Source organism: Branchiostoma lanceolatum, chromosome 2 (genome assembly GCF_035083965.1).
Source record: "Branchiostoma lanceolatum isolate klBraLanc5 chromosome 2, klBraLanc5.hap2, whole genome shotgun sequence".
Taxonomy (NCBI): Eukaryota; Metazoa; Chordata; class Leptocardii; order Amphioxiformes; family Branchiostomatidae; genus Branchiostoma; species Branchiostoma lanceolatum.
Genome location: NC_089723.1, coordinates 27,442,287 through 27,467,801, shown reverse-complemented (window position 1 = coordinate 27,467,801; position 25,515 = coordinate 27,442,287). Strand labels below are relative to the sequence as shown.

At 41.9% G+C, this 25,515-nt stretch overlaps 2 protein-coding genes across 4 annotated transcripts; one reads left to right on the top strand and one right to left on the bottom strand.

Moving 5' to 3' along the window:
* Positions 1-135: 135 nt before the first annotated feature.
* LOC136428325 (elongation factor-like GTPase 1) lies at positions 136-10,621 on the bottom strand. The gene is made up of 22 exons (XM_066417749.1): positions 10,438-10,621; positions 10,138-10,265; positions 9,205-9,272; positions 8,697-8,781; positions 8,452-8,585; positions 7,955-8,092; positions 7,660-7,716; positions 6,932-7,086; positions 6,620-6,743; positions 6,397-6,476; positions 5,946-6,082; positions 5,499-5,621; positions 5,286-5,385; positions 4,830-4,954; positions 4,239-4,532; positions 3,991-4,122; positions 3,497-3,644; positions 2,950-3,110; positions 1,873-2,685; positions 1,562-1,675; positions 1,162-1,346; positions 136-683 (listed from the first exon to the last, which is right to left on the bottom strand). Exons 2-22 carry the CDS (start codon positions 10,226-10,228, stop codon positions 495-497), a joined length of 3,453 nt encoding a protein of 1,150 aa, XP_066273846.1. The 5' UTR covers positions 10,229-10,265; positions 10,438-10,621; the 3' UTR covers positions 136-494.
* A 180-nt stretch (positions 10,622-10,801) lies between these two features.
* On the top strand, positions 10,802-16,569 carry LOC136428326 (uncharacterized). 3 transcript variants are annotated; one of them, XM_066417750.1, is made up of 9 exons: positions 10,802-10,904; positions 11,673-11,812; positions 12,169-12,250; positions 12,640-13,634; positions 13,893-14,018; positions 14,235-14,459; positions 14,742-14,957; positions 15,406-15,567; positions 16,157-16,569. In XM_066417750.1, the coding sequence occupies exons 1-9, from the start codon at positions 10,873-10,875 to the stop codon at positions 16,405-16,407; spliced, it is 2,229 nt and encodes a 742-aa protein (XP_066273847.1). In that variant the 5' UTR covers positions 10,802-10,872; the 3' UTR covers positions 16,408-16,569. The 3 variants fall into 3 exon arrangements, with proteins under 3 accessions (XP_066273847.1, XP_066273849.1, XP_066273848.1); XM_066417751.1 differs by lacking the exon at positions 10,802-10,904 and adding an exon at positions 10,932-11,122; XM_066417752.1 differs by lacking the exon at positions 14,742-14,957.
* The last annotated feature ends 8,946 nt before the right edge of the window (positions 16,570-25,515 follow it).

Here is a 25,515-nt window from a genome sequence, read left to right as displayed (position 1 = left end):
CCTTTTTGTGAGGCACATGCCTGGTACTTATGATAATATGTATTGTACTAGTAGGTACAAGAGGTTATGTGTTGGGCGAGTGTAATATTTTTGCTACAGTTATACTCATGATTCAAATCAGGAAAAAGACAAATGTCAAAAAAAGTTATTTTACTAAGGAAAGAAGTGGCCTACCAATCAACCACCTTCAATGTCACTAAAACCTACTTGGTACATTTCTAAGGAATGCAAAGGTAGGCCATGGATTTCAATTGTCAGTTTCACAGACAAAATAACATGTACAACAAAAGTGGCATTCCTTTTTTCAGTTTGAATGCTTTTGAAGTTCTTGCAATACATGTACATACTTTAACTTAACTATCAGTGAAGACTGAAGACACAAATCATTGTTTTAATTAACCTTAAATTCATGAAAATGCTATCATAGGAAAGATAATCTGTTTGTGCCAAATGAAAATCTCCCTTAAATATAGGGAAATGAGGAAAAAGTGCATCTACTTATTCTTGGTAAGGGTTCTCTGTTTCTCAGCATGTTCTACTATTTTCTCGTCAACATATAGTCCTTTTCGCCGCCTCACACTATTCATATACAGGCGTCCTTGATTTTCTGAGTCAGCCTTCTCTCCAAAGTGCATCAACTCTTCCTCAGTTATTGGCTCCCAGAATGGGTCACTGTTAACAACCTGAAACACCAATAGAGTTCCATATTCAGATAGAAAACACTTTTGAAAAATGAGTATTCAGTTTGATACATTATACAATGAATTCTTAAATGTGATGTAGATTACAGGAAATGATTTTACAGCACTGTACTGTAATTCTTGAAATTTTCATGGTGGTTTTATGTTTGCGATTTTTGTGGTGACCACTTCACTGTGAACTTAAAACCACCACAAAATTTTTCTTCTACTACTGTCCAGTATGTGGCCATAGCCCCATGGCAAACTTAAAACCACTGCGAATAATCCATATTGTCATTACCTTGAAGTCAAATCACTACATTTACAATAACAGTATGGCACGTAATTGTCTTACGAAGTGAAATCTATATTATCACGTCAAGTGTAAAATGCCCAGGCCTAAGTTGTTATATCAGTACAATATCCTTAATGTTATACACAATCAATATGTAGAGATGAGTCAAGTCTATGATTAACTCACCTCCCAGTGACTGAACACCAGCTGAGGGCTGGCCAGTCCACTGGTTCTTTTCCTGATTTCCTCAGCAAACCCAAAACTCTCCGCCACTGGAAGAGCTGCCTTGATGCTGAAGACTGACAGACTTTCGTTCATGTCCTCCTTCAGAACTTTGCCATTCTTACGGCCCAGCACAGCATACATCTTGCCTACAAGACAGAAAACGGATTTCAGTACATTCAGATTGAGAAGCACATCATCCATGCATACAAGGCATAACAACCACAAATACAGTACATGACTACTGATATCCATGTCAAAAGGCATGGTGGGTTCCTATAATAAAAGAAAACAACTTGTTCAAAACTGATAACCCTTTCAATAAGATAAATGTTAGTGTGGTACAGTAGGAAGCATGTCTGACCTAGTACGTCTGCTGTGGCCTGAATGTCACAGGTGTACATGGCCGCCATCAGTCTCTGAGGATGTTTCTGAAACGCTTGTCTGCAGGCCTCCTTCATGGTAGAAATCAGCTGACCTGAAGCAAAATTGTAGGCTTTTATGCATAGATGAATAGAAAATCTAGGAAGACTCTTCAACTGTTGGTGGTAAAATATGAGTATTTGGGAGTTTAGACATGTATATTCTGAATGATTTAAGGTTAGCCTAAGTTGAAAATTTTTAAAGGGTACTGGATGTTTACATGCGAAACTGGAAACATCCAGTCTAACCAACCTGTGAATGGACCGTGACGATCCATGAAATCTGACTCGGCTGCTTCTCTGTCTGAGTCCTCTCCGCTGGACTGGGAGTCCTCGTCCACACCTTGTGACAGCCTGTGTACTCGGGAGAGAAAGTGACTACGAGGAGACATAGACACACCAACAGTATCTGATGTGTCTGTGTGTGAAGGGGACATGCTCTCCTCTACCGTTCTTGTCACCTGGATTTCCTCCTCAAAGGATACTGCAGCATTAGAGGAATCATTTGTCAGAGTGTCGTCGCTTTTTGGTTGTCTCTTCTCTGGCAGTTGTCCGTGCATGGTCCACTCTTCCACCACAAAGCACACCCCCATGAGGGGCTCCTCACACAGCGGTCCTGCCAGGGTTGCCAGCTGAAACCCGCTCCCGATGGCGTGGTCAAAGTGTTGGAACTGTGCTGCTGACTTCACCTCTCCCTGGTCTATACAGTCCCACACAGACGGCCGCTGGTACCCTGCAACCCTGTTCAGCAATATGTTTGGACCATTTCTCCTGGGCCCAAATGCCCAGATCTGATCTATGGCATCTCTGTAATGTCTACCTGCTTGTGCAAACTTGGCCTCAAGAGTGGACTTGAGCTCAGTTAATCTATTCAGCGTTTCTGCCGTGACCTTTGCTCTTTCGGCTTGATGGTGACTGATGTCCCCGCTAGACTTGGTGATCCTGTCCAGCGTACGCAGCAGGTCTGCATTGTCCTCCAGAAGGTTGCTGATATCCTCTGGCAGGGGCATGGCTCTCACCTTCAAACTGCACAATTTGTTTGGAGTTTGTAACAGTATGGAACCACCTGGAGATAATGGATACCAATGAGTACAATGTCTATGAAGCACAACAACTTGCCTATATACTGCAGTCACTTAATGTACAAGCAGACATTTCAAGTTTCCCCAAGTTGTCAATGTTATCAATGACGATGATAAGACATATGATGAACAAATATGTCTTTATTGATGGAATAGCTCTGGAGACGACTTTTTCTTATCATAGTGACAAAATACAGAAAGGCTGCTGAAAAGATTGAGGAGTAAAAAAATTAAGACATGAAAATTACCCCATTTTATCTTTTTCTCTGTAGCGTCCTTTCCGGACTTGGTGATGCGGTTTGTGTCGTGGTCAATGACCTCATTGACCATGTCTACCTTGGGAGGGGGGATGATCGTCTCTCGGAATGGCACCATGGGGTCCGACACATTCAGCTCAATTTTGGCAAACCTGTTGAGGTGGAACATCAGTATGATACCTTCTGCTATCCATGCACTGTCACAATTCCTTTTACCTTGCTAATGCCTGTATTAAGATACAGCCCAGATCACAATTGTGCAGATATGTTTGTTTGTTTCACATAACCGGTAAACTGTCTTTAAGCAACACCAATTTTATAGACTAAGTACAAGCTGCATAAGTCCAGACTGTAAGATTTGATCCACTCACACCAGGACGGACCTCTACTCTTTTTGATAAGTCTGGTGGGTTCTTAACATGCTCAAGGTGTGGCTCTCCCCAAACATGGGGAGACCATTGAGATATATGCTGTGGGGTCTGATTCTGTGAAACACACACACAAGAAGCAGGTACAACTTCAGGGTAGTTGTGGGTACCTCTGTGTCAGATCATCCAGGCACCTCTGTAGGTGGACCTCTCCAGCAGTGACCAGGACATGTTCCCCCGACTCCTGCACTAGAACCTCCACTGACGGGTCAGCCTGGTTCAGCAGCCGTAAACCCTGCATCAGGGCACTCATGTCTCCTGTGGGATAATGTGTGCCATAATTTGAAGAAATGCAAAATCAGAATATACCCGGTAGGTACATGTTTTTGAGGTATGACACAATGCTGCTATGACCACATAATGATCTCACTTTCCTCTACCTCATTTCCAGGTAGGAGATGCATCGGAAAGAAGGTATTATTCAAGATGTACCTGGCCCAATACAAATTGCTACTTGCTGTATCAAAATAGAATAAAAGGCTTGTTCTGTAGTTCATTTAATAGATGTTGATCAAATCTCTACTTTTGCCCAGCTCTAGACATCTCTAGAGTAAGTACTCATAATATTTTAGTCCCATAGTAAAATGACACTCATGCATCATACCTGCATGTTTGGGCTCAACAGCCACTCTTACAATGGGTGCAGCATCCAGATACACAGGGGAGAAGGCAGGACAGGCAATGGTACTGGATACAGTGGCAGACTTCAACACTTGGGCCTGAAGACCTCCAATTCCTGTTCAACATCCGAACATATGTATTAATAAGCCTCCAAAGCTGACCATCTGATGTACATGTGATAGCACAAACACAAAAACTGCCACTTTACTTGTGAACATATGTTTGACCCACCTAGTATGTTGCCAGCTGGCACCTGATCAACAGTTTCCAGCTCCTTTCCCATCAACAGGTACAAGTCCTCCACCACAACAGCTGCCACATGCTTCAGCTGCGAGAGATCCCCAGGTGCCTCTGACATGTGCTGGAGGGCATGTGAGGGGCTGTGTTTGGGCCCCAGGACAAACACCTTCTGACCCTTCCTCACTTTTCCACTGAACACTCGAGCAAACCCGACAAAGACGTTGGCATCATCATCCACCTTGTCCTTTTTATTGGTAAGAATGGTTGTTGAACAGGTGTCGTTCCCTGGTGAAGAGATGAATATCAGTACAATGTACATAAAAGTGTGGGGGGAGATGTGTAAATACAGTAATCACCTTGTAATCCTTATAACATCAGCATGTTTGTATAGACTGTATACTACGTTTGCCAAGAAGGTTATGTTTTCGGAAGCGTTTGTACAAAAAAGCGTATGTATGTATGTTAATCCAGGCCTGGTTTGCAGTCCTGCTTGTAGACAGAGCAACTGTGGAATGGACTAAAGATGAAGCGTGGACTTCCATAGTAATCACTACTGCTCTACAACCCATATTTAATACAAACCGTTCTCCTCAGCAGCCTGCTCTTGTTGAGGCACCAGTGTCTGGTTGGAAAGGGCAGCCAACTTCTCCTGGTGCCGTTGTCTGGCAAGTTCACGTTTCTGCTCTATCTCTTCCTGAGTCAAAGGTCTGAAAGAAATACATATTTTGATTAATTTTAAAAAAGGCAGAAAGTAAAAAAAAAATTCTGTGATACCTTAACCTTTGAACTTTTACCAAAGCATGGAACATTAGATAAATACAAAGCCAATGCATGGCTTGGGCCACTGGCTACCCTTACCCTCTGTAGGCATCGTCATTGGACAACTTATACCTGGACCTACATGTGATTTAGGAATGAAGGTGGCAAATCTTCATGAATTTCTTTTCACATGGTGGTCAAATATTAAATGTGCCTCTCTGTACCAAACAAATTTTCCCAATATACGGCATACACTTGACATTCAGTGCAAACATCTACCTTGGCCTGTTATGAGGTAGGGCTTTGGAATCCACAGAAAACATCTTGGAGATGAACACAATAACAGGAGCAGAGTCCTCAGCACTGCACATCAGGAAATCTGCACACAAACACAAAGCACAAATAATGGTTACCGGGTATCTCCCTTCTATCTTTCAACATCTGTGAAATACTCAATGCCATACATTTCGACTAAGAAGAAAAAAGGTTTACCTTCTTTCAACTTCTGTGTTGGCTGAGGTAAGGAGTCAAACCTCTGGGCAGTCTGACACATGAGGTGCTCCACCTTTTCAGGGGAGATCTGTAGTGGGCTCGGTAACTGGTCCACTGTCATCGCTACATGAAGCGGTCAGGGAGCAAACATCATTGTGTCTGATCATTACCACACTGACTCATCAAACCTTGTAGTGGCTTGTACACATCTATTCTTTTGGTAGTTCATATATCAACTTTGGATCAAAATAACCTCAAGAGATGTTCGTGAACAAATCAATTATTGTGATGTAGTAGTGATAAACATATTTATACAGAAGTTAAGATTAGCTAATGGAGACTACCTTTCTTAGAATCTTTCATGTTGACAGAAGACTTGTCAAACTAGACTGTCACTGTCTCAACATAGTTGTGGTCAACGGAATAACAATATGTCCAGAAGGATACCCAGCACGGCTTCAGACAATGGGAGCCACTGTCCACACACAGCCTGCAGCAGCACTCTGGGGTCATTGTGACGGGCATCACGTGCGGACAGGGTCACGTTCAAGGACTTCACTATCTTCTCCACCTTCTCCTTGTCCCTTGGGACACAACAGACAGACAATTAACAAACCAGTTACTTGATATACATTGCAACTTTGACAGGATAGGCTTGGTCATCACCTCACTGATCCTACAGGCTTGTGGATTGTTGTGGCAAATCTGGCAACCTGTTTTCTGAAATCTTCTTGGTCCCACAATCTTCTTATCCTTTGGTCCAATCCCCATAGTTACCAAATTTTCTTCGTCTGAACATCACCTCCATAAATAGTTTATTCAGGTTGGTAAATCAATGGAATTGAAGATCTTTGTACACTAACAGACTAAGATTTTGTATCAAGTCCATGAACATTACCTTCTCACCAGCACAGCATCATATACAGCCCAGACATTCTCCAACACAAACTGCACAAAAAGTGGTTTCTTCCCTTTGGCCTGGAAATGAAAGAAGGAGAGAGAAATTCAATACATATTAAACACAAAAGTGCTTTGTTTGTGCTTTTTCAAAGTTGCAATTTGAACATTTGTACTCTTGAACTACTAATTGAAAACTGACTTTGTACAAAAAACGTTTTTACCTGAGCTCCTTTCATGACCCGCTTTGTCTTGGAGTGAACATAGAAATCTCCCCACAAAACTTTCTGGAGGATTTCCTCTTTGATGTTGAGTTTTGAGGCATACTGCTTAGCAAAGTGTTCCAATCTGGAAACAAAGAATTCCATTAAAAAACACATTTTACAGCATATCATAATATGTATCAGTGTCTCATTGACATTAAGAGGCAGCAAAGGACTATCCATTTAATCTTCATACAACAGAACTGATCATTTTGCCAAGCTACAGGATTGGCAAAGTTTCCAGATCCCTCAAACATCAATGCAAAAACTAACCTGAAACCCCAGCCATCAATGGCACTGGCAAACACAATGTTTCCTTGCTCGGGTGAGAAATACAGGTTTGAGTCATCAGTATGGTCCAGTTCTAAACTGTAGTCAAACACATGGTCCTCAGTAGCAGGTTCCTTTACATCACTGCTACAGTCTTCCTGTATGTTACAACAAAAATACAGATCACTTGATTTTGAGCTTCCATTTTGAACTTTATCATCATCATCATCGGTCGACCCCCGGGGGGGACGGGGCAAGTCCATGCACAACCGCTGACCACTCCATCCTGTCTGCCATGGCCGCACTCAGGTCCTCCATATGGATTCCGGTGTCTCTGGACAGAGCCCTTGGGAAGGTCAGCTTCCTGCAGTGTGTTTTTCCCCGGGGTCTCCACAGAATGAGTGAGGAGATTATCTCCTCACTTGCCCGAAGGCAGTGACCAGCAAACTGGACCCTTCTCTGTCTGAGTCTGTGTGACAACTTTATAACAGTGTAGTTATACAGATTTACATGTAATACCTATAGAATTCTGCCTGTAACTTATGATATATATACTGTATAAATCTATGCATAGCCAGTAGCAGGTACGTTCTGTGGCATCCTTATCCAATAGTCCATTCAATACTGATACAAAATTATAGCATGAGACCAAGAATGGCAGAGGAAGCAATAGACATCTTGAAGAAGTTGTCTAGATTAGGCTGTTTCCAAACATGCAAAAATAAACTCACAGTTGTTCCTTTCTTCATGACATCAGTAGAAAAGAGGTTTCCCATAACAGAGTTGACCTGTTGGTACAAAACTGACTTTCAGATTACACATATCTTTATGGTAATGAAAGATGAACAACTCTACTGATGACAGTTAGCAGAACACCAGTTTCTACACTATGTACTAAAATACTACATGCCCAATAGTGACTTTGTCACACTGTGGCAGTAAATGGATATTCTGTCTGTGAGGCCCTGAATTGTAACTTATGAATTCCACATACGATATATTTCATACAAATAAATGTATGTGCACCTGTTCCAGAACCTGCTGCAGTACCAGGTGTGCCTCCATGGGGGAGTTTTTGAGTTCTGTGATGAGTCTGTCCACCTTGTTCAGTACTAAGACGGGTTTGATGTTCTCCAGCCATGCCTGACGCAGTACTGCATGAGTCTATAATTAACAAGATAAAACTGTGTAAAGTACAAATAGACTAATTAATCAAAACAAGCCACAGCTTGTTGATACACTTTGACTATTTACTGTACCACAACTTTCTTAAACAACCTTCGATACTTGCAAGTTTGTTGTACAAGCAGTAATACACTTAATTGTCTTCAGTTATTAGTACAATGTGAGCATCATCCCTAGATAGCGTTAAAGAACACTTGGATTCGGAAATGTAGAGATGTGGCATGACAGCCTGTTTGATCTAACATAACAGGCTGCCAAAACATGCTGGTTCACATACACATGCACTCATACACCAACACACACCACCACCTGTTCAGTATGTATGAGACTGTGCCAACCTGTGGACACACCCCCTCCACAACATCCACCACCACCACAGCTCCGTCACACAGGCGGACGGCAGTGGACACCTCACTAGAGAAGTCCACATGGCCGGGGGAGTCAATCAGATTCACCAGGTAATCCTCACTCTCTGTAGGACAGGTAACCATGTCAGCTGGGCTCAACATTGTTTAGTGATATTCAAATCTGACCAAGGCAAAAATTGACATGAAATAAGGGCAATAAACAAAGAATTGCTGACCTTTCTGAAACTGCAGTGAGATGGCGCTAGACTTCATGGTGATCCCCCGGATCTGTTCATCAGCACGACTGTCCAAGTAGCGTAGCTGACATCACAAAAGTGCCAGTAAGTAATGTATTAAAATGCTGTCTAATTCAGTTAGTACAGTATTACTATATCCTTGTCTGTCGCTTTAGGTGTGTTTTATTTGGAATATTCTAATGAGATGCTTTTCTGAGATGCTGCAAAGAAGAATTCATTTCAGAGTAAATGCTACTTCAGCCAGCAAGATGTGTTTGAAAACACATACTCATGTAGATATACAATAATCACTACCTTGTCAGGCTCTTTGAGTGCCATGGTGTGGACTGGTGAAGCATCAAATAAAATATCTTTCATTTGCTGCCTGGTAGCCTGGTCTGGTAGCCTAGTCAGCCCAGGGTTTTCTGTAAACCTTTGACCTTTTCATGATTTAACTATATGTCACACAAGTTTAGGACAAACACAAGCTACAGCAATAGATACTCACTTTCCCAGCAAGTCTCTTTGATATGACACCATTGCTTGCAACAAGGACATCTGCAAGAGTTGTTTTACCTGAAAAAAATCATAATGGGTGGCAATCGTTGGCAATCAAAAAATGTTAATTCTATAGCTTTGAAATGCATGTACCTAAAATTAAGGTTGATGATAAATATGCAATGTGAAAACATGTAACATTAGAAATTGTAAGAATCGATCCTTGTCATTTTCAGCAGAAATTAGAGTCCTCTTTAGGCCCAAATTGCCAAAGATCTTCCAGCAGTTCCAGCTGTAACATTTTCATTCTGTAACATTGTTATTACAGTATGCGCACCTGAATTATCTGTCATGCGGAAAACTCTCAACGATAGACAGAAACTACATTGGGTGGGTTTACACACGCATTTTCTGAGTTGACTACGCCAGAGTCGGATTTGTAGACCAAGTTGGGCCAAGTCACTTTTTCTTGTGTAAATCCTCTCTGAGTAGACTCTGGTCAGGGGTCATATGAAAATCAGTGAAGGCACTTGGCGCAAATTTGTTTCTTACTCTTCATCATTTTATGCCATAGTTTTTCGGTGTCGACTCAGAGTCGACTTGAAAACTACCGAGCTTCCCCGGACCTACACCGGCCCGCGCCCGGAGCTTCCTTGGACCTACCCTCCCGCTGGCCCGACAACGTACCCCGCCCCACTTCCCGCTGGCCAAAAAAGCTCCGCTCTAGTACGGCTGCGGACATTGGGTGGCTAGCGGATAGTGGGGCGGAGTAGATCTTCGGGGGGAGCGGAAGGGTAGGCCCGGGTAACTCAGAGCGTGGGCCGGTACATATGCTCTGGATAATGTGGATTCCAGGGTACTCGAAAACACGTGTGTAAACCCAGCCATTGACTATCTCAGACTCCGTGCCTCGTGACTGCACCAGGTGCTACAGATGTCTTACCATGATCGACATGTGCCAGGATACAGATGTTCCTGACGTTCTTTGGGTTCCCTTGCAGCTGTGCCAGCTGGCCAGGTGTCACTGTCCTCATGGTGACACTGTGCAGCTGATGACAACAACCTCCAAATCTTGGGCATAGAAGAAAGATACAGTGTGTTAGTTCCCTTATAATTTGTCATAATCCAATCTTCCTTCCGTGGTTACTTAATTTATCAGTATAAACAAACGTTGGGTACATGTTGCGAAACACCACCAACGTCTTGTGAAGGATAAATCACACCGTAAATTGAAAATACTCACGTTTTGTCGGGGGTCCAAGCAGAGGGTGAATTTCTATGGCGTCTTGAGTTCTTTGCAAGAAATATTTTTAGGTCGGGACGTTGCAAAATCTTGAAATTTTGCTCTTATTTCACGTGTCACAGTTTACCACTGTAGGCCGCCATGTTGTTGCATACTCTTCCGCAAGTCCACAAAGCTGGTAGAGTATTCAGAAACATGCGAATGTTTCTCGTGAAATCATTTAGTCACATCATACTAGCGTTTGAATATAATTTTAAATTTAAAGTATTTTAAAATGCTTAATATGATTTTAGGGTAAGTTAAGTGAACATATTGTGGATTAATGTAGCCAAAATATTATGATACTGAATGGTGCTGAATACACTACTAGTTTTTGTCTAGCAAACTGTCGTAATTTCAGTATGCCGTAAATAGTCCACTGTCGTAAATGTGGACATGTGTATGCTAGGACTTGAAGGCCAGGCCAGCTAATCTGATCTGTAATGTTTACTTTCGATTGAAAGTTATGAGCTGGGCGATTGGGTTTAATAGTCTGTTGGACTCTTGAGGAACTGGGGGAAGTGACGGCGTGAAATATGATAGGATGGGATTGGATTTAAAGACGGTCAAAGACAGCCCGAGTGTCATCCCGAAGTTGGTGAACTGACTAGACACTCTGGCTGCCGCTAACGTTAGGCCAAAGAAGGTACGTTTGGAAAAATATGCAGGTAAAAACTAATTTTAGTGAATCTTTGGTCTACGGAAAACGTAGACCTAGCCACCAGACCAGGATACCGCCTTACAGAACCCTTCAAGATACCCGGGGATTTGCCGAGTTCCTCAAGTCAAGGGGGTTATATAACCTCCTAATTGCTCAGATATTGAAAATATTTAGAAAGTAGAAATAGGATGTGGCTATTGATAGGATGATCCTGTCAACAGTTGAACAATTTCCACTGTTGACAGGATGATCCTAGATGTCCTGTCAACAGTAGAAAAATTTTCACTGTTGAGTGTTGACAGGATGATCCTGCCAATAGCCTCAGGCATAAGAGTAGTAGCCAAAAAATTATGATGCTGAATGGTGCTGAATACACCACTAGTTTTTGTCTAGCAAACTGTCATAATTTCAGTATGTTACAAAAGCTCCAAAAGTTAATCTCATTCAAACTGAAACAGCCCCCCTCCTTTTGCTGTCACAGTATTTTATATGAAGACTGTCAATAACCACCCTTGTTTGTATTAATACATTATAGGAGTGAACTAGGCTGTGACATGTTGGAGAAAGCAATGCTTAGTTATAGATACTTCATCATCATCATCATACTAGATGTCCAAGGTGTGTTGAACACAGTGTCTCCTGTACCTGACAGAAAGATGGCCAGTGGATACACAAGTAAGCACAGAAATCTGTTGGAATAGCCAAGTTTAGTTGTAAATAGTAAAATTGTCTTGCAATATGGTTGTGTAAAAAGAGTCTTTTTTATTCAATATATGTAACGTTAACATAAAAAAACGATAATGATATCATGTCATGGGCAGTTCTGTTGTAATAGGATAAGGTAGAAAGTCTCGCATAAGAGTCTATGTTTGATTTCATGATAACATGCAATGTACTAGTATTTGTTACATTTGCATGTAAAATACATTTCCAATTTTACTAACATCCATTTTAGTTAAATGCTTAATATCTAAAAAAAAGTACTGTTTGCATAGAATAGTCTTCATCACTATATTTTTGTATTTCCTCAGTTCCTGTATTCGGTTTGGGTACAGCAGCGATGGGGGACAAAACTTATGATGCTGTTTTGTCTGCTTTGACAGCTGGGTATAGGTAAGATGTTACAGATATATCTTCCACAGTAACAACTTTTACAGTTTGACAATAAATGTGAAAGTGAAAGAAGATATGGTGGACTTATTGCTAGTTCAAGTACTGGCACTCAATCTCTAATGTATAGTTACTGTAAAAGCAATGCATTATAATGTTGTACAGTTAACTATTGAGAGTGTTTTGGTGCACCTGCCTGTACTGTACTACTTGTAGTTACAAGATAAACATTGTGCAACATTTATCGTTGAACTAGTGAGCGATCTTTTGTTGAACTTCTTCTAATCAATATGATATAACCCATATAAATCTGATGTGTGAACTATAGAAGCAAAAGGGTAGAATGAATTCAAAGATATGAAAATCACAGGCCTTAAATATTTTTTCTCTAGAATGATTGATACAGCTCAGGCCTACTGGCATTCTGAGGAATCCATTGATCGGGCCATAAGGGACTCTGGCATCCCTCGAGAAGACATCTTCATCATCAGTAAACTCAGCCCACGTCATTTTGGCCGTGATCTTACACCTCGCTCTGTGGATGTGTCCCTTAGGAAACTCGGCACTGATTTTATTGATCTGTTCCTGATCCACAATATACATTGCTCTGACTACTTCCAGTGCACCCCTGATGAACCCAAAGCCACATGGGAAGTTGCCTGGAAGGCCATGGAAGAGCTGCACAGACAAGGCAAACTACGGAGTCTCGGAGTCAGCAACTTCTACCCTCCACTGCTGGAGAAGCTGGTGGCTATGGCAGAGGTGCCTGTTTCCTTGGTGCAAAACTGGTTTGATCCGTTCTATCGAGACGAGGCAACAAGAGAGTACTGTGAGGGTCATGGCATCGTGTACCAGGGATACAGCACTTTTGGAACACAGTGGATGTACATGAAGCAAGGACAAGACAGAAATCCTGTATTTACAAATCCTTTCCTTCTGCAACTGTCAAAAACTTTGGATACCCCTGTAGCCAACATTGTTCTGCGATGGGCTCTACAGAAAGGCGTTGTTGTGATTCCAAGGTCTGTGAATGCTGAACATATACGAAATAATTTGAAGGTCCTTGACTTCGAATTAAGTGGAAAAACTGTGAGTGGCATTGACAATAACCTCGCTTCTGTCGGAATTGGGGTGAATGGAGAGCCATTCTTAGATGATGCTACATGGAACAGAATTATGGGAAACCTAAATGCAGAAAGCCACGATGATGATCTGACTAGGCTGAAGGCTGCAACCAAAGAGCAACGCAAGGAGAAACATTCTGGGCAGACAGAATCAATTGATGTCGTCAATCGAGAAGATGAGACAGTCTTTATTGGGTCTGATGGTGGAAGGATGTATGCCTTAGATGGTGAGAATGGACATGTAAAGTGGACATTCACCTCAGGTTAGTCACAAGAGGTAACACTATTGGCAACAAGGAATGTCACGTAAAACACTATGAGGCAGACATTGTGTGAAAATTTTTTTTTTTCCAAATGTTTCAAAGTTTTTCCATCAATTTTTCCTCTTACTACGTGTAAGAGATGAAGATGATGATGACTACGTGTGCTTGAGGATTTCATTGCTTTCTTTAAGTTGATGGCATTATGACAATAACAAATTAGAGCTCAATGCTGTTGCTTTTTCTATCTTCATCATCCAGAAGAGGATCTGGGGTCCACTGCTGCGTTCAGTCCTGACCAGTCTGTGCTGTACTTTGGATCAGAGAACAGCTTCATGTATGCCTTACGTGTGAGGGATGGGCAGGTGGTATGGACAGTGGAAACAGGTTAGCAAAGAGCCAGGAGAATTGTAGTAACAGGGTTCATGCCTCCATTTTCTTGGATACCCTGTATGAAAGTATGAATACAGGAACATGGATGAAAGTTACATTTCTGTGATTTTGTAAATTGACATTATTCAAATTTAATGAAACTGAACCTTTCTGAAGGTATTGAATGGAATTTGTGCTGCAAGTCCAACACTTCTGTTTTGTTTCTTCCAGGGCCTGTAAGAAGTTCCTGTGTGGTTGGCTGGGATGGGACCGTCTATGTTGGCACCGTGGATAACCAGATTTACGCCATCAGATCTGATGGGATGGTGAAGTGGTCACGTGACCTGGGCGGGGAGATTTGGGGCCGTCCTGCCATCGGGAGTGGTGGAAGGCTGGTGTACGTTGGCGTCATGGCAGAAAACACTGACAATGCTTTTGCACTCGACTCACAGACAGGTAAGACATTATAAGTAAAAACTACATGTATGTAATGGTGGTGGCATTATTCTTTGGCTAAAAAGTCATAGTTAGTTTGTTAATGGTCTAGATCTTCTAGATGTAATGTTTTATAATGTGGTATAATTTTCTTTGGACTTACAGGCAGGCACATGATGAGCTTAACCTGTAACTTCCTAGTGTGCATCATACATGTACTGATGCAACTTTGGTAATAACTGTAATACATCACCGTTAAAGTACAAGGGAGTGGTGAAGGTCAGTGATTTTTTTCCTCTCCAGGGAATCTAGTGTGGTCGTTCAGAGCTGGTGGTAGCAACTGGTCCTCACCAGTGCTAAGTCCTGATGGGCGCTGTGTGTTGTTCAGCTGCCGGGACTCACACATCTACACCCTGCTGACAGACACTGGTCATCTGGTCAGTACGTTTGATGTGGGAGAGGAGCATGATGGGATAGACTCTACACCTGCTGTGGCCCCAGATGGGACTTTGTTTGTTGGTAGGTTGGAGTCTGTTGGCAGTTTATTGTCTGTTAAGCATGCAAATCATCAGGAACACTGCACAGTCTGGTTATATCCAGATAACTCATCAGAACTCAAAAGACAACATATCTTGCCGACTACCAGTTTATTTTTTTCCCCACAGATCTAGAAAGGTCTTTTGATATCAGCAGGAGTCATATAAGATTCCTGCAACTGTTTGACTTATGCAAAAGAAATCAAAGATGTCCAAAAATACACTACCAGCTGCAGTACTGAAAGAATGGCTAGGTGTCTCTGATGATGCACCACACTGTTGTTGAGACACTGAAGCAGATGTATGAAAGATGTTTGAAATATGTTCTGAAATTGAATTAGCTGTTTTGTTTTAAAGAAATTATTTCAATATCTTTCAGTTGACGAAGTTACTTTTAATCTACCCAAGTGTTTTTTGTGTGCCTTGAACAGGAACCAATGGAGGGTCTGTTCTTGCCGTTGACATTGAAAGAGGGAAGCTGAAATGGGAGAAGAAGCTGGGAGGTGAGATTCTGTCCTCACCTGCACTGGACAATGAAGGAAACCTTTACATCGGCACCAGTGATGGCCAAGTCCTCAAGCTTAAGCAAAAAGGTTTGCCCTGTATTATACACCTGTCAAGGTAGAGGTTCCTTGCAATCTGACAGGATTGGAGATTCTGTTGGTACACCAATTCTCCTGGTTGAGACAACAATCGGAGTCTGTAAGTTTAAAGTTATTTATCAAAAGTCAGTCAGAACTTTTCAACTTCCATTCATGTCCCTTAAGATCGACCAACTGACTTGAAATGTCAGATTTGTAAATGGGAGACCACCCTAACACATTCATCATCCTGGTCTGGGTCTATGACAGTAGGATCGGCCATTTTGCCAGATCACAATCTCTACCCTGACATATGTACATGTATGTATACATATATGGCCTTTGTAACATCTATATCTAGCTCAAGGCCTAAGTAACATCTATACCTAGCTCACAATTGTAATGAGAATGGAGTACACTTCAAGTGTTTTACAATTTTCTAATCAATAACACATATTATGATATTCATAATAATATTCATGTCCAAGATCCACAAATTTTCTTTCCATAATGATTGACCCAATGTCATTGAACTTTAACATTAGCATTTTTGATGTGTGTGTGGTATTGTAACTAATCAAGAGATCATTATTGTTTTCAGATGGGTTCACTGTCTGGCAGGTCCCAGCTGGAGATGCAGTCATGTCCAGCCCCAAGTTGGACACCCATGGACGGGTGTTTGTGGGGTCCAACAGCGGCTTTGTCTTTGCAATTAATGATGAAACAGGCCAAGTGATTTGGCAGGTAGAGACTGAGGGACCAGTGGTTGCATCTCCCCTGATCACAGCTCATCATCAGTATAACTACACATTATATAGGCACAGTGGAGAGGACACTAAGGATGAACTGTAGGGTTTATAGGAGCTGTGGAAGATGGGGAAACATTATTTAGTGCATCTTTTAGTGGGAAAAACACTCCTCTAACCACATCAATCTAATATCTTGGCTGTTAGATTTTTGTACATAAATAATGCCTAATGGAGCAGGCAGATGAAATAAAGTAAACTAAATTGATGTAGAAGTGTCAGAAATGATATATCAGAGTATTTTTTATACTTACATCAACTACATAGGCTACTGACACCACAAGAAGTGTCCTTTTTTTCCTCCTGCAAGAGCAAGGAAGTTACAGCAAACCTGGGCAAGACTGGAATGAGTACATGTACAATATCATCCTGTTCTGATTTTACTTCTGTAGACATACCAGTCCTGTTCAAAAACGATTTCACCCAACTTTCCAGTTCTGGACGAAAGCTGAAATTGCAGAGTCATCATGATACATATCGCTGTAGGCCAGGTAGCCCTGAAATAAATAGATATATATTTTGTAATTAGTTACTAGTATTACCAGGGACATTATATAAAGTCCTTAACGAAAATTAGTTTGGTCATCACATAGGCCACGTCTCGCGTAGATTCGAAATAACTTTGTCTTATATGTGAAAGGAAATGTGTGGAACAAGGATATACATGTGTGTGTGTGTGTGTGTTTATGTATATATTTATACATATGTATGCATATATACATACATATATAGATAGATATTTGTTTGTACTTTGATTCACACAGTTCCGTTCTTAACACTGTTTCATGTAGATAGAGTTATCTCAAGCTTACGTGACACGGTGTTGTCTACGTGACGACCTAACTAATTTTCGTAAAAACACATTAAGCGGAGAAAATGCGGTTAGTACTAGTGTGGCCAGTGGGGATGCCTTGGGAACGGCCTGAAGTCACCAGAGACACGTGGCGTGTTAATTAACACGTGTCAACAGTTGCGCTCATCCACGTAGAGATGTATCTTTACACCAAAACAGAATGGTGCATGCCGTCAGACTCAATTTTTTGTCACAGCTCAACATGTCTTGTGAATTGTACAAAGTTCGCCATTGTCTAGCCTCTACCTGGCTCCACAGGTCGCTGGGTAAATAGTAGAAATTGGCCGAATTGACGGATGATGTAGGTCGCAAACTGTAACTTCTTTGGCGGACCAACTCCTCTGGCATGTTATCCGTCAATTTGGCCAGTTTCCAATATTTTTCAAGCGTCCTGTGGAGCCTGGTAGAGGCTAGCCGTTGTCACCGCGCCACAGCTTTTGTATGTGGCTGGACACAAGTGTGGGTTCGCGTGACAAGGTCGCAAAGGACAAGAATATTCTAGAACCGTCTGCTCCTTTGCGTCTGAATACATCTTTGGGTTGGCGGGACTTCTATGGAAACAGTTGGCCTGTCGACAACACCGTCAATGTAAATCACTAACGCTCAAGAAAAAGCTTTGTTAACTTGACGTTGCTATTCACATACCCTTCAGTGGGAGTCAAAGGAAGAAATTCTCGTTCTTGTGCCCAAACACTAAATAAGGATGTAACTAAGGAGAATGTTGGGACAAGATCTTAGCTCGAGCCTGAAAATATGATCTGTAACTCAAGCGTTAAGTGTTCATGAAATCTCAGTCACGAGGATGCATGTTACAGGGTAGAGACTGCAGGCTTACAAACACGGACCTAAAGGACTGCTTTCGTCAGTACCACCATACATGTTTCTATGACAACTTTGGTAAACATTTACTGCAGTGTCTTTTGTGTTTGTGTTTCTTTGTGGCATTTTCTCTCAGTTATTCTTCCAGTACGTACAGTCTTTGTGATATACCCTCCTCTCCCAAGAAAAAAATCGACTCGTACAGAAAACACTTTAGACTTGACACGCACCATCCTTAATCTCAAGTCCCCGTCGAACTGCGAGTTTGCAAAGTGCTGGTACCTCTGTTCTGTCTGACAATCCAAACAACTAGGTTGTCAAATTGAGCACAGTGACGAACAATAACTTCAATTTACAGCGGTTATTTACAGCTATCTTCCCAATCTTGTCAGAGTCCGTTTCAATTGGACCAAGGAGGTTATATAAAACCTCCTTGATTGGACCAATTATAACGCTAGCAATTAACGTTACTGAACCTTTTGCTTTCAGCAAGCAGCGAGGCGTCATCCATCTAGTTCTATCTATACCTGACAGCTAATTTCTGAGGCACGCTTCATCAGTCCTACTGTCCCACAGCAAAGTGCCCACGTGTTCGTCCTAATTTCTACAGGCTTTGAACTTAATCAAATCACTGACTGACACAACAGAATAAGACAGATCTGTTCGCTTGTGACGATACAAAAAGTCACAACGGAAGGAGTGGTACTTATGTGACGTACCCGGCTGTATCAGATCTTCAGGATGTTCTCTCGGTTGGTAAGTTACTACTAATAGGGTCACATCTAGGTGTTGTCACGACTGGCTTATGGCGTCTATTTGTTACCGGGTCCTGGGTTGATTTTACCTCCGAGTTTAAAAAATCCCGTTTACCCGGCCGTGCCCAAAAATAGCCGGGTAACGGCAAGGGTATAGGGCGTATTCAGTCACGTGACCCTCCCCCTAGCAACGAGCACTGGCGGCCATGTTGGTGCTCACTTGATAGTGGAGCCCTATGGAACTCTCTGTATAAATGGCAGATGTTTTCTACGCCATTCACAATTTCCCTTCAAAACTTTTTGTCTCATAATCATGGTGTTTTGCCTCGTGGTCAGATGTTGGATTGGGACTGATAAAGCACACACCGGTCGGGTAACAGTAAGATTGGTTTTGCGTTTCTCGTGTAGAACGTGTACGTGCGGGAACATACGATCGCGAAGGGACTAACGACTGAAACAAAAGTGGATTTCTGACATACGAACAACGGATCTAAATAGTTGAAGTCTGAGAATCAACGTGTGTGTATGGAAACCTTTTGTATCTGGTCGACTCAAGTTACAGGCCCGTTGTGTAACACAGTCGCGGCACCGTGTAGTCGTTGCTTGAGATACGTTCATTCATAAACTGGGGGTCTTTCAACGTCGAACTTTCCCGATCATAACGTACTCCCTGTCAGCAAAATTTCTCACGACACTCAAGACACTGTACTACGTGGCTGCAGGCCTTGGAAGACTTGTATGCTGTGAACTGATTTTATGCATACTCTGTAAACAGTTTAGCGGCCATGTTTGTAGGCTGCTGGGGAACCTCGCTCGTCGATAATGGGTAATTTCTAGTAGGTGAAATTGGATTTTTGTAGCGAAAAGGATGTGAGGCTGGAGACTCTTTGCATATAATAAAACAGCGATCAGACGACTTCGCATTCCTTGGAAATTTAGAGAGCGTCGGACAATGAGAAACTTCCCCGCAGGGTGAGCACCAACATGGCCGCCCACGGAGGGCAGGGGTGATGACGTCACGTGAATACGCCCTATAAGGACAACTCGGCACCAAGACAACTCGGCACCAGGACAACTCGGCACCAGGACAACTCGGCACCAGGACAACTCGGCACCAGGCAGGACAACTCGGCACCAGGACAACTCGGCACCTTAATCTTATTCTTTGCACATTTTGTGTATGTATACTATGCAAAGTAACGATTAATCGAAAATTCATGTAAACACACAAATACATATATTTGAAATAACGTTATATTGTTGTTTTTTTCGAGCTTCTTTTCTTTGTACTACCATACTTCAAACTTAATTTTGGGGCCAAATCAAATTCTCAAATTGAATGATTTTGAAGTGGTGTATACCATAAGCGTAAATGAAGTCCTCTGGGCACATACACACCAAATTTTAGGTTATTTGGTTTTCATACCGGGGCATACGATCCAAAAATGTGCATTTTCGGTCTAAAAATCGCCCCCAAACACTAGAATTAGACATTTTGAAGTAATCAGCAATGTATGCCAAAAGTGTTCACAGATTTCTGTGGGTATATGTCCTTGGCATCCTTGTGCCAAATTTCAAGCCATTTGGTTGTATTTCCAGGTCACAGAAGACATAAATATACACTTTTGGTCTAAAATGAAGAAAAAACCTAAAACTAATAATTCTAAAGGTATCGGTGTATATCATTACATAGTATGTCAAATTGTTCGACATAGATACAGTCACATAATGTGTAAAAAATATTGGACTTAGATTAAGGTGCCGAGTTGTTCTGGTGCCGATTGTCCTGCCTGGTGCCGAGTTGTCCTGCCTGGTGCCGAGTTGTCCTGGTGCCGAGTTGTCCTGGTGCCGAGTTGTCTTGGTGCCGAGTTGTCCGACATTCAACGGCAAGGTGTCTCCTGGGGCCACGTAGACTACCCGGCGGGGCCCCTTTATCCGATTGTGACCGTAGCATAAACACGGCATGACAGGGTAGTGCACTTCACAAAAGTTTGTACTACATAGATTAAATCGAAATGATAAAGATTTACATGGGACCGTGTGTAAAAAGCTCTCCTTCCAATGGAAAATGTGGAACCAATACATCTATTTTATCCCTCTTTAGTAGTTTCCTTCTTTTCTACTAATCGCATATGACATTAAGTCCATCTCTTACGTCAACACATGCGCATCTCCATCAAACTCATCAATGCTCACTGGAGAATTACGTGTAATCAGGATGCGTGGCTTCCGTGATGGTTTAGGCTTGGACTTCCGGAGGTTAGGTACATGTGAGGCTTTCTATCGTTTTAGAGAACCGCCATACGCCACTACCACCTGTACTCAGTCACCAGCCCAGCTACAGCATCTAACGCCGACCCAAGAACCACATGGGAGTGATTACAAATAATCACTGAAGATACCGGCTTGTCTTGACACATCAGGCTCTTGCCCCACGAGAAAGTCATCTTTTTCTCAACCAGAGGTAAGGGATTTATGACGAATTTTGTAAGCACCTTATAGTAACATATAGACGTGTACGACCAGGCCTGTGTAAGACGAAAAATTCGTGTGTTTTCCCCAGGCAAAATAGGGACTTCGCCGGTTGAAACCAAGGCCGGGTCATACCAAAGATTCTGCTTGTTAACGGGGAAAGTTGCTGTCAATCGTAGCACCGGGCTACCATTTTTCTGAAATACACAATAATTACGTATTTGGTGCTTTCTAATTACTAGTCCATGATAGTAATATGCTTAGTAAAGTTTTGTCGCCGTTGTTAGCCGCCTACTTTGAAGTATAGAGATACCTGGGGGGAAATAATCAAGGCATAATAAAAACGCATACATTGGGATTCATTGCTGGAAGGAGGTACAAATTGAAGGATCATTGAAAAAAAAGTTGATAAAAATATCAAAGGCTGCAAATGGATGAAAAGAACGACGTGAACAGTATCTTCAGGGATAACTTTACATTCCAAATGCTTTTATGCCATTTCAAAGGGGCAGGGGTTAAAATGGGACGTCATGCAGCGCACCGCGTTTCTGATAAGATTAAATGGTGCTGGTCAGTTACTGCAGCTTTGGTTTCATATGCCAAAGTCTTGTGCGTCCCGTGGAATCGAAAGGTCACATCTTGCCACGATGAATTCATACGTGACACCGGCATTGCCGAGGAAATGTTGTCACGTCCTAAGTCTCAAGTAAAGAGCCACTGGGTCGTTGGAAATCTAGGATTTTTTATAAATTTTGATCAATATGAGACAAAATCGATTTCTGCTTATACTTCACGGTAGGTTGGCACAGGAGCGTTCTAGACATGATGGTAGTCAGTTGCAAGATGAAATATATATACATGTGTATATAAAATCAACGGTGCAACTCACATCGTAAGTGTATTTCGATTCTGACATTTTTGGAAAGGAAAATCTTCAGCTCGGCCGCTGCTTGTGGCTGTCTGATGGAGCGTGCAACAGCATCTAACAATTTACGTTGCACCAACGACCCAAATGTCGCAAGAAATGGTCCCTAGGCCCAAGTCTAAATTCAAGAAAGCCAATGTGATTGGATGAAGTTAATGTCATTTTGACTTCTTAAGCTAGCCATACGGGGCCTTCCTTTGTGGTTGCCGCCTTTTTAATCTTTCGTGTTGATTGGGTTGGCTATCTTGTTTACTTCAAGCAAAAAGATCTGAGATGAGCTTGGATGAAAACCAGGGGATAAACGGAATATAGCAACGCGTGATCATCCAACAATGTGCAAGTTCATTTGCTTATTATGCAATTATACTGTAGCCCTTCTTAAATAGAACTAGAGTTCCATGACCTCATACCTTCGCCAAATGATTTACTGATCAAGAATCCCGAGTCATCGGAGTGCATGATCTATGAAACACTACACCTTGTTAAAAGCTCCAAACAGGATGACTTTTTACATCAAGTCATCAAGGTACGAATTTCCTCACTTCACTCACGTTTGAGGAGAGCCACATGTCGAGCACGTTCAAGAACACACCACACTTATCGAAAGTGTAAGGGTCCAACCCGGTGTGAGTGGATGAAATAAATCTGTCCGGACATACAGCTTGTAACGTAACATGAACTATTCACGTGCAGGAGCAGTTTACGTCCAGTTTGGGTCATGTCCACTATGTTTGTTCAGTTATTTTTTTTCCATTAAGTTTGATTCGAGTATATAATGCATTACTCCTATGTTATTGCTCTGTATTATTTCCTAATGTTTATTTTATGGATTTTTGACCTCTGACCTCTCGACTTAATTTGTTTGCTTTTCTTTGATGATTTCAGTGCTATTGTTTGACATATTGATTTGTTCTGTATGTATTCCTATGTTTAATCATTATTTCATGACCTTTATCTATTATCTGTACCCCTATGGGCTCTCTTGGAAATCAGCCTTTTTGGCTGAAGAGACTACTCATACGTTCCAAGATGAATGAATAAATAAATAAATAAATAAATGTGATGATTATGTAACGAAAATATTCAAGTGTATTTCGACCACATCACATGACGTACACGTTGGTACATAGGTCTGCACATATTTCATATGTATTTCTCGCCACGACATTGTTCTTGTGTAGATTTCTTATGACTTTGGGATTCAAGGTCGATGACATCATTCAATCTGCCAGCCACTTCCGACATAGCCTCTGCGGTAGGCTCTACGAATCAGGCCTTTTTGATGGCATGCCAGTTCTATTGCAGTGTGTTTCTATTGCACGCGGTTTCTTGTTTCCGCGTCTCGTAGATGTGTTCTACACAATGCTAGGCCTCCTCAGTCTTGACGTCTGTCTGTGACGTGCGGTAAGTGTTTCTCGTGTGATTTGTATGAAAGAATATGCTTTGATAAATGTGGAATTCTCGGGGTTGTATTCTCTCACTCAGTAAGTCGATACCAGCAACAAATCACATGGTGGCGGGAAAGCCGGAAATATATAACGTTATACATGTGGAACGATAAGTCGTGCGTCATTCAGCAACGCGACAGACCATTGCCAGCTACGACAATGTCAAAGTATTATCAACTTGCCTCAAGGTCCACTATGGGGATACGGTTTGCCCCGGGGTAGGCTGGATAGAAACCTTCGGCTGTGCCGTTTTGTTGTCTTGGTGAATAAGCCCAACTGTATCTACAGATCTCTTCAGACGTACATGTATTCGCCCAGAGGGCTAGCAATAATCCACCAAGGTAACAGGTAATTAAACATTTCTATACCCGGAGAGTCGGGAGAGAGGGTGTAGTTGTTTCTCCGCCGAATTCAGGGCGTAATGATCGTTGTCGAGGGCTGGCGCCTGAAAAGCTGGGTATATACTGTATGGGGATGTGCGGCACAGTATGTATGTGGTCACCTCCAGAATACGCCTGACACTGTGTTTGAAGACAACAATGCAACCTCTTTGTCACGATTGTCACAAAAGGGAGACTTATGTTGTATCCTCTTCCCTGTTAACGTTAGATTTTGGGGGCAGATTACTAGTAGAACTAGAAATACGTGTATAGCTGCGTAAAACATTGAAACAACGTTATATTCATAGAATACACAACGTTACTAGACAAAATATGCTTGGTCAAAAACACCTTTATCTAACTTACACATGTTGCAATATTGACAGTCCTATTATTTTCCACTCAGATGAATTATGTCACTTTTGCGTTAATTATGCAAATTAGGAATTTATTTCCATAATTGGTATCTGTTGATGTCATACTTGCCATAAACTACATATGTTACATGCATTTGAGTCCTATGGAAAACACTGCAAATATAGGTTTTTCTCATCAGTTATGCAAATTAAGTCCAAATTAGCATAATTTGCACATCATTATTTACATCTCTGTCTAAGCTACATGCATACTAAATATCATAGAAATCTGTCGTTACTTTGTTCCGTTATTCTCCTTAGAAGATTTTCTCAATAACGCCCCTGCGCATGCAGTTCCAGAGCAAGCTGCTAGGGGGCCCAAATCTACATTACTTCTTTATTACATCACAAGCTATCAGCCACCCAAAAATCAAGACCATAGCACGTCCAGGTAAAAAGATACAAACATGGAAGTTCTGCTGCAGTACCAAGGTCACATACTAGGGGGCCCAAAATCGACCTTGAACTTCGGCTCCACAAGACCTGCCTACATACCAAATATCATCGTAATCTATCAAGAGGTTCCTGAGTTATGCTGACTACAGTAGTGCGGAAACACAAACCGTTACAGACAGACAGACAGACAAACACACACACACAGACACACCCAATTTTTTTCATGGAGATAATTTAAGTCCAGAGTGCTCCTTACAGTTATGTCCTCGCTTCTGGAGGCTGGTGTGAACAGAATACATGTAGTTGTTTTGAATCACAGATGAAGAAACACGACCAGCTTTCGATTATGTAAACGTAAGCAAAACTGCACCTTACGGTTCGGAAGTTCGCAAAGCCGCACGCCATGTATGGCTATATTTTATATCACGTCTTGTGGATGTAACGAAAAGCATCTGGGATTTACTTGACTCTATTTTCCACTAATTTCAGGGTCCATGGGGCCGAACAAAGCTTTTCAATTCATGCCTCACTCGCCAAAGATGATATTCAACAAGAGCCACCAAAGAAACGTTAGTCACTGTCAGATGATTCCTGCCAACCTGAGATGGCAGTTTCGTCTTCTGGCTTAAGACCTGGGGCGAGGCTTACGCCTATTGTCCGTATATCATGGGGTGACTGCGGCTGCGTTAT

What these genes read in the sequence shown, in the direction of transcription:
- LOC136428325 (XM_066417749.1), bottom strand. Translation starts at nt 10,228, where the DNA reads ATGAGGACAGTGACACCTGGCCAGCTGGCACAGCTGCAAGGGAACCCA. An exon ending in TGGAGGGGGTGTGTCCACAG is followed by an intron (nt 8,093 to 8,451) that starts GTTGGCACAGTC and finishes TGTTAATTATAG; the next exon opens with ACTCATGCAGTACTGCGTCA. An exon ending in GGGTCATGAAAGGAGCTCAG is followed by an intron (nt 6,477 to 6,619) that starts GTAAAAACGTTT and finishes TTTCATTTCCAG; the next exon opens with GCCAAAGGGAAGAAACCACT.
- LOC136428326 (XM_066417750.1), top strand. Translation starts at nt 10,873, where the DNA reads ATGTGTATGCTAGGACTTGAAGGCCAGGCCAG. An exon ending in GGACTTGAAGGCCAGGCCAG is followed by an intron (nt 10,905 to 11,672) that starts CTAATCTGATCT and finishes AATACATTATAG; the next exon opens with GAGTGAACTAGGCTGTGACA. An exon ending in GGTATGGACAGTGGAAACAG is followed by an intron (nt 14,019 to 14,234) that starts GTTAGCAAAGAG and finishes TGTTTCTTCCAG; the next exon opens with GGCCTGTAAGAAGTTCCTGT.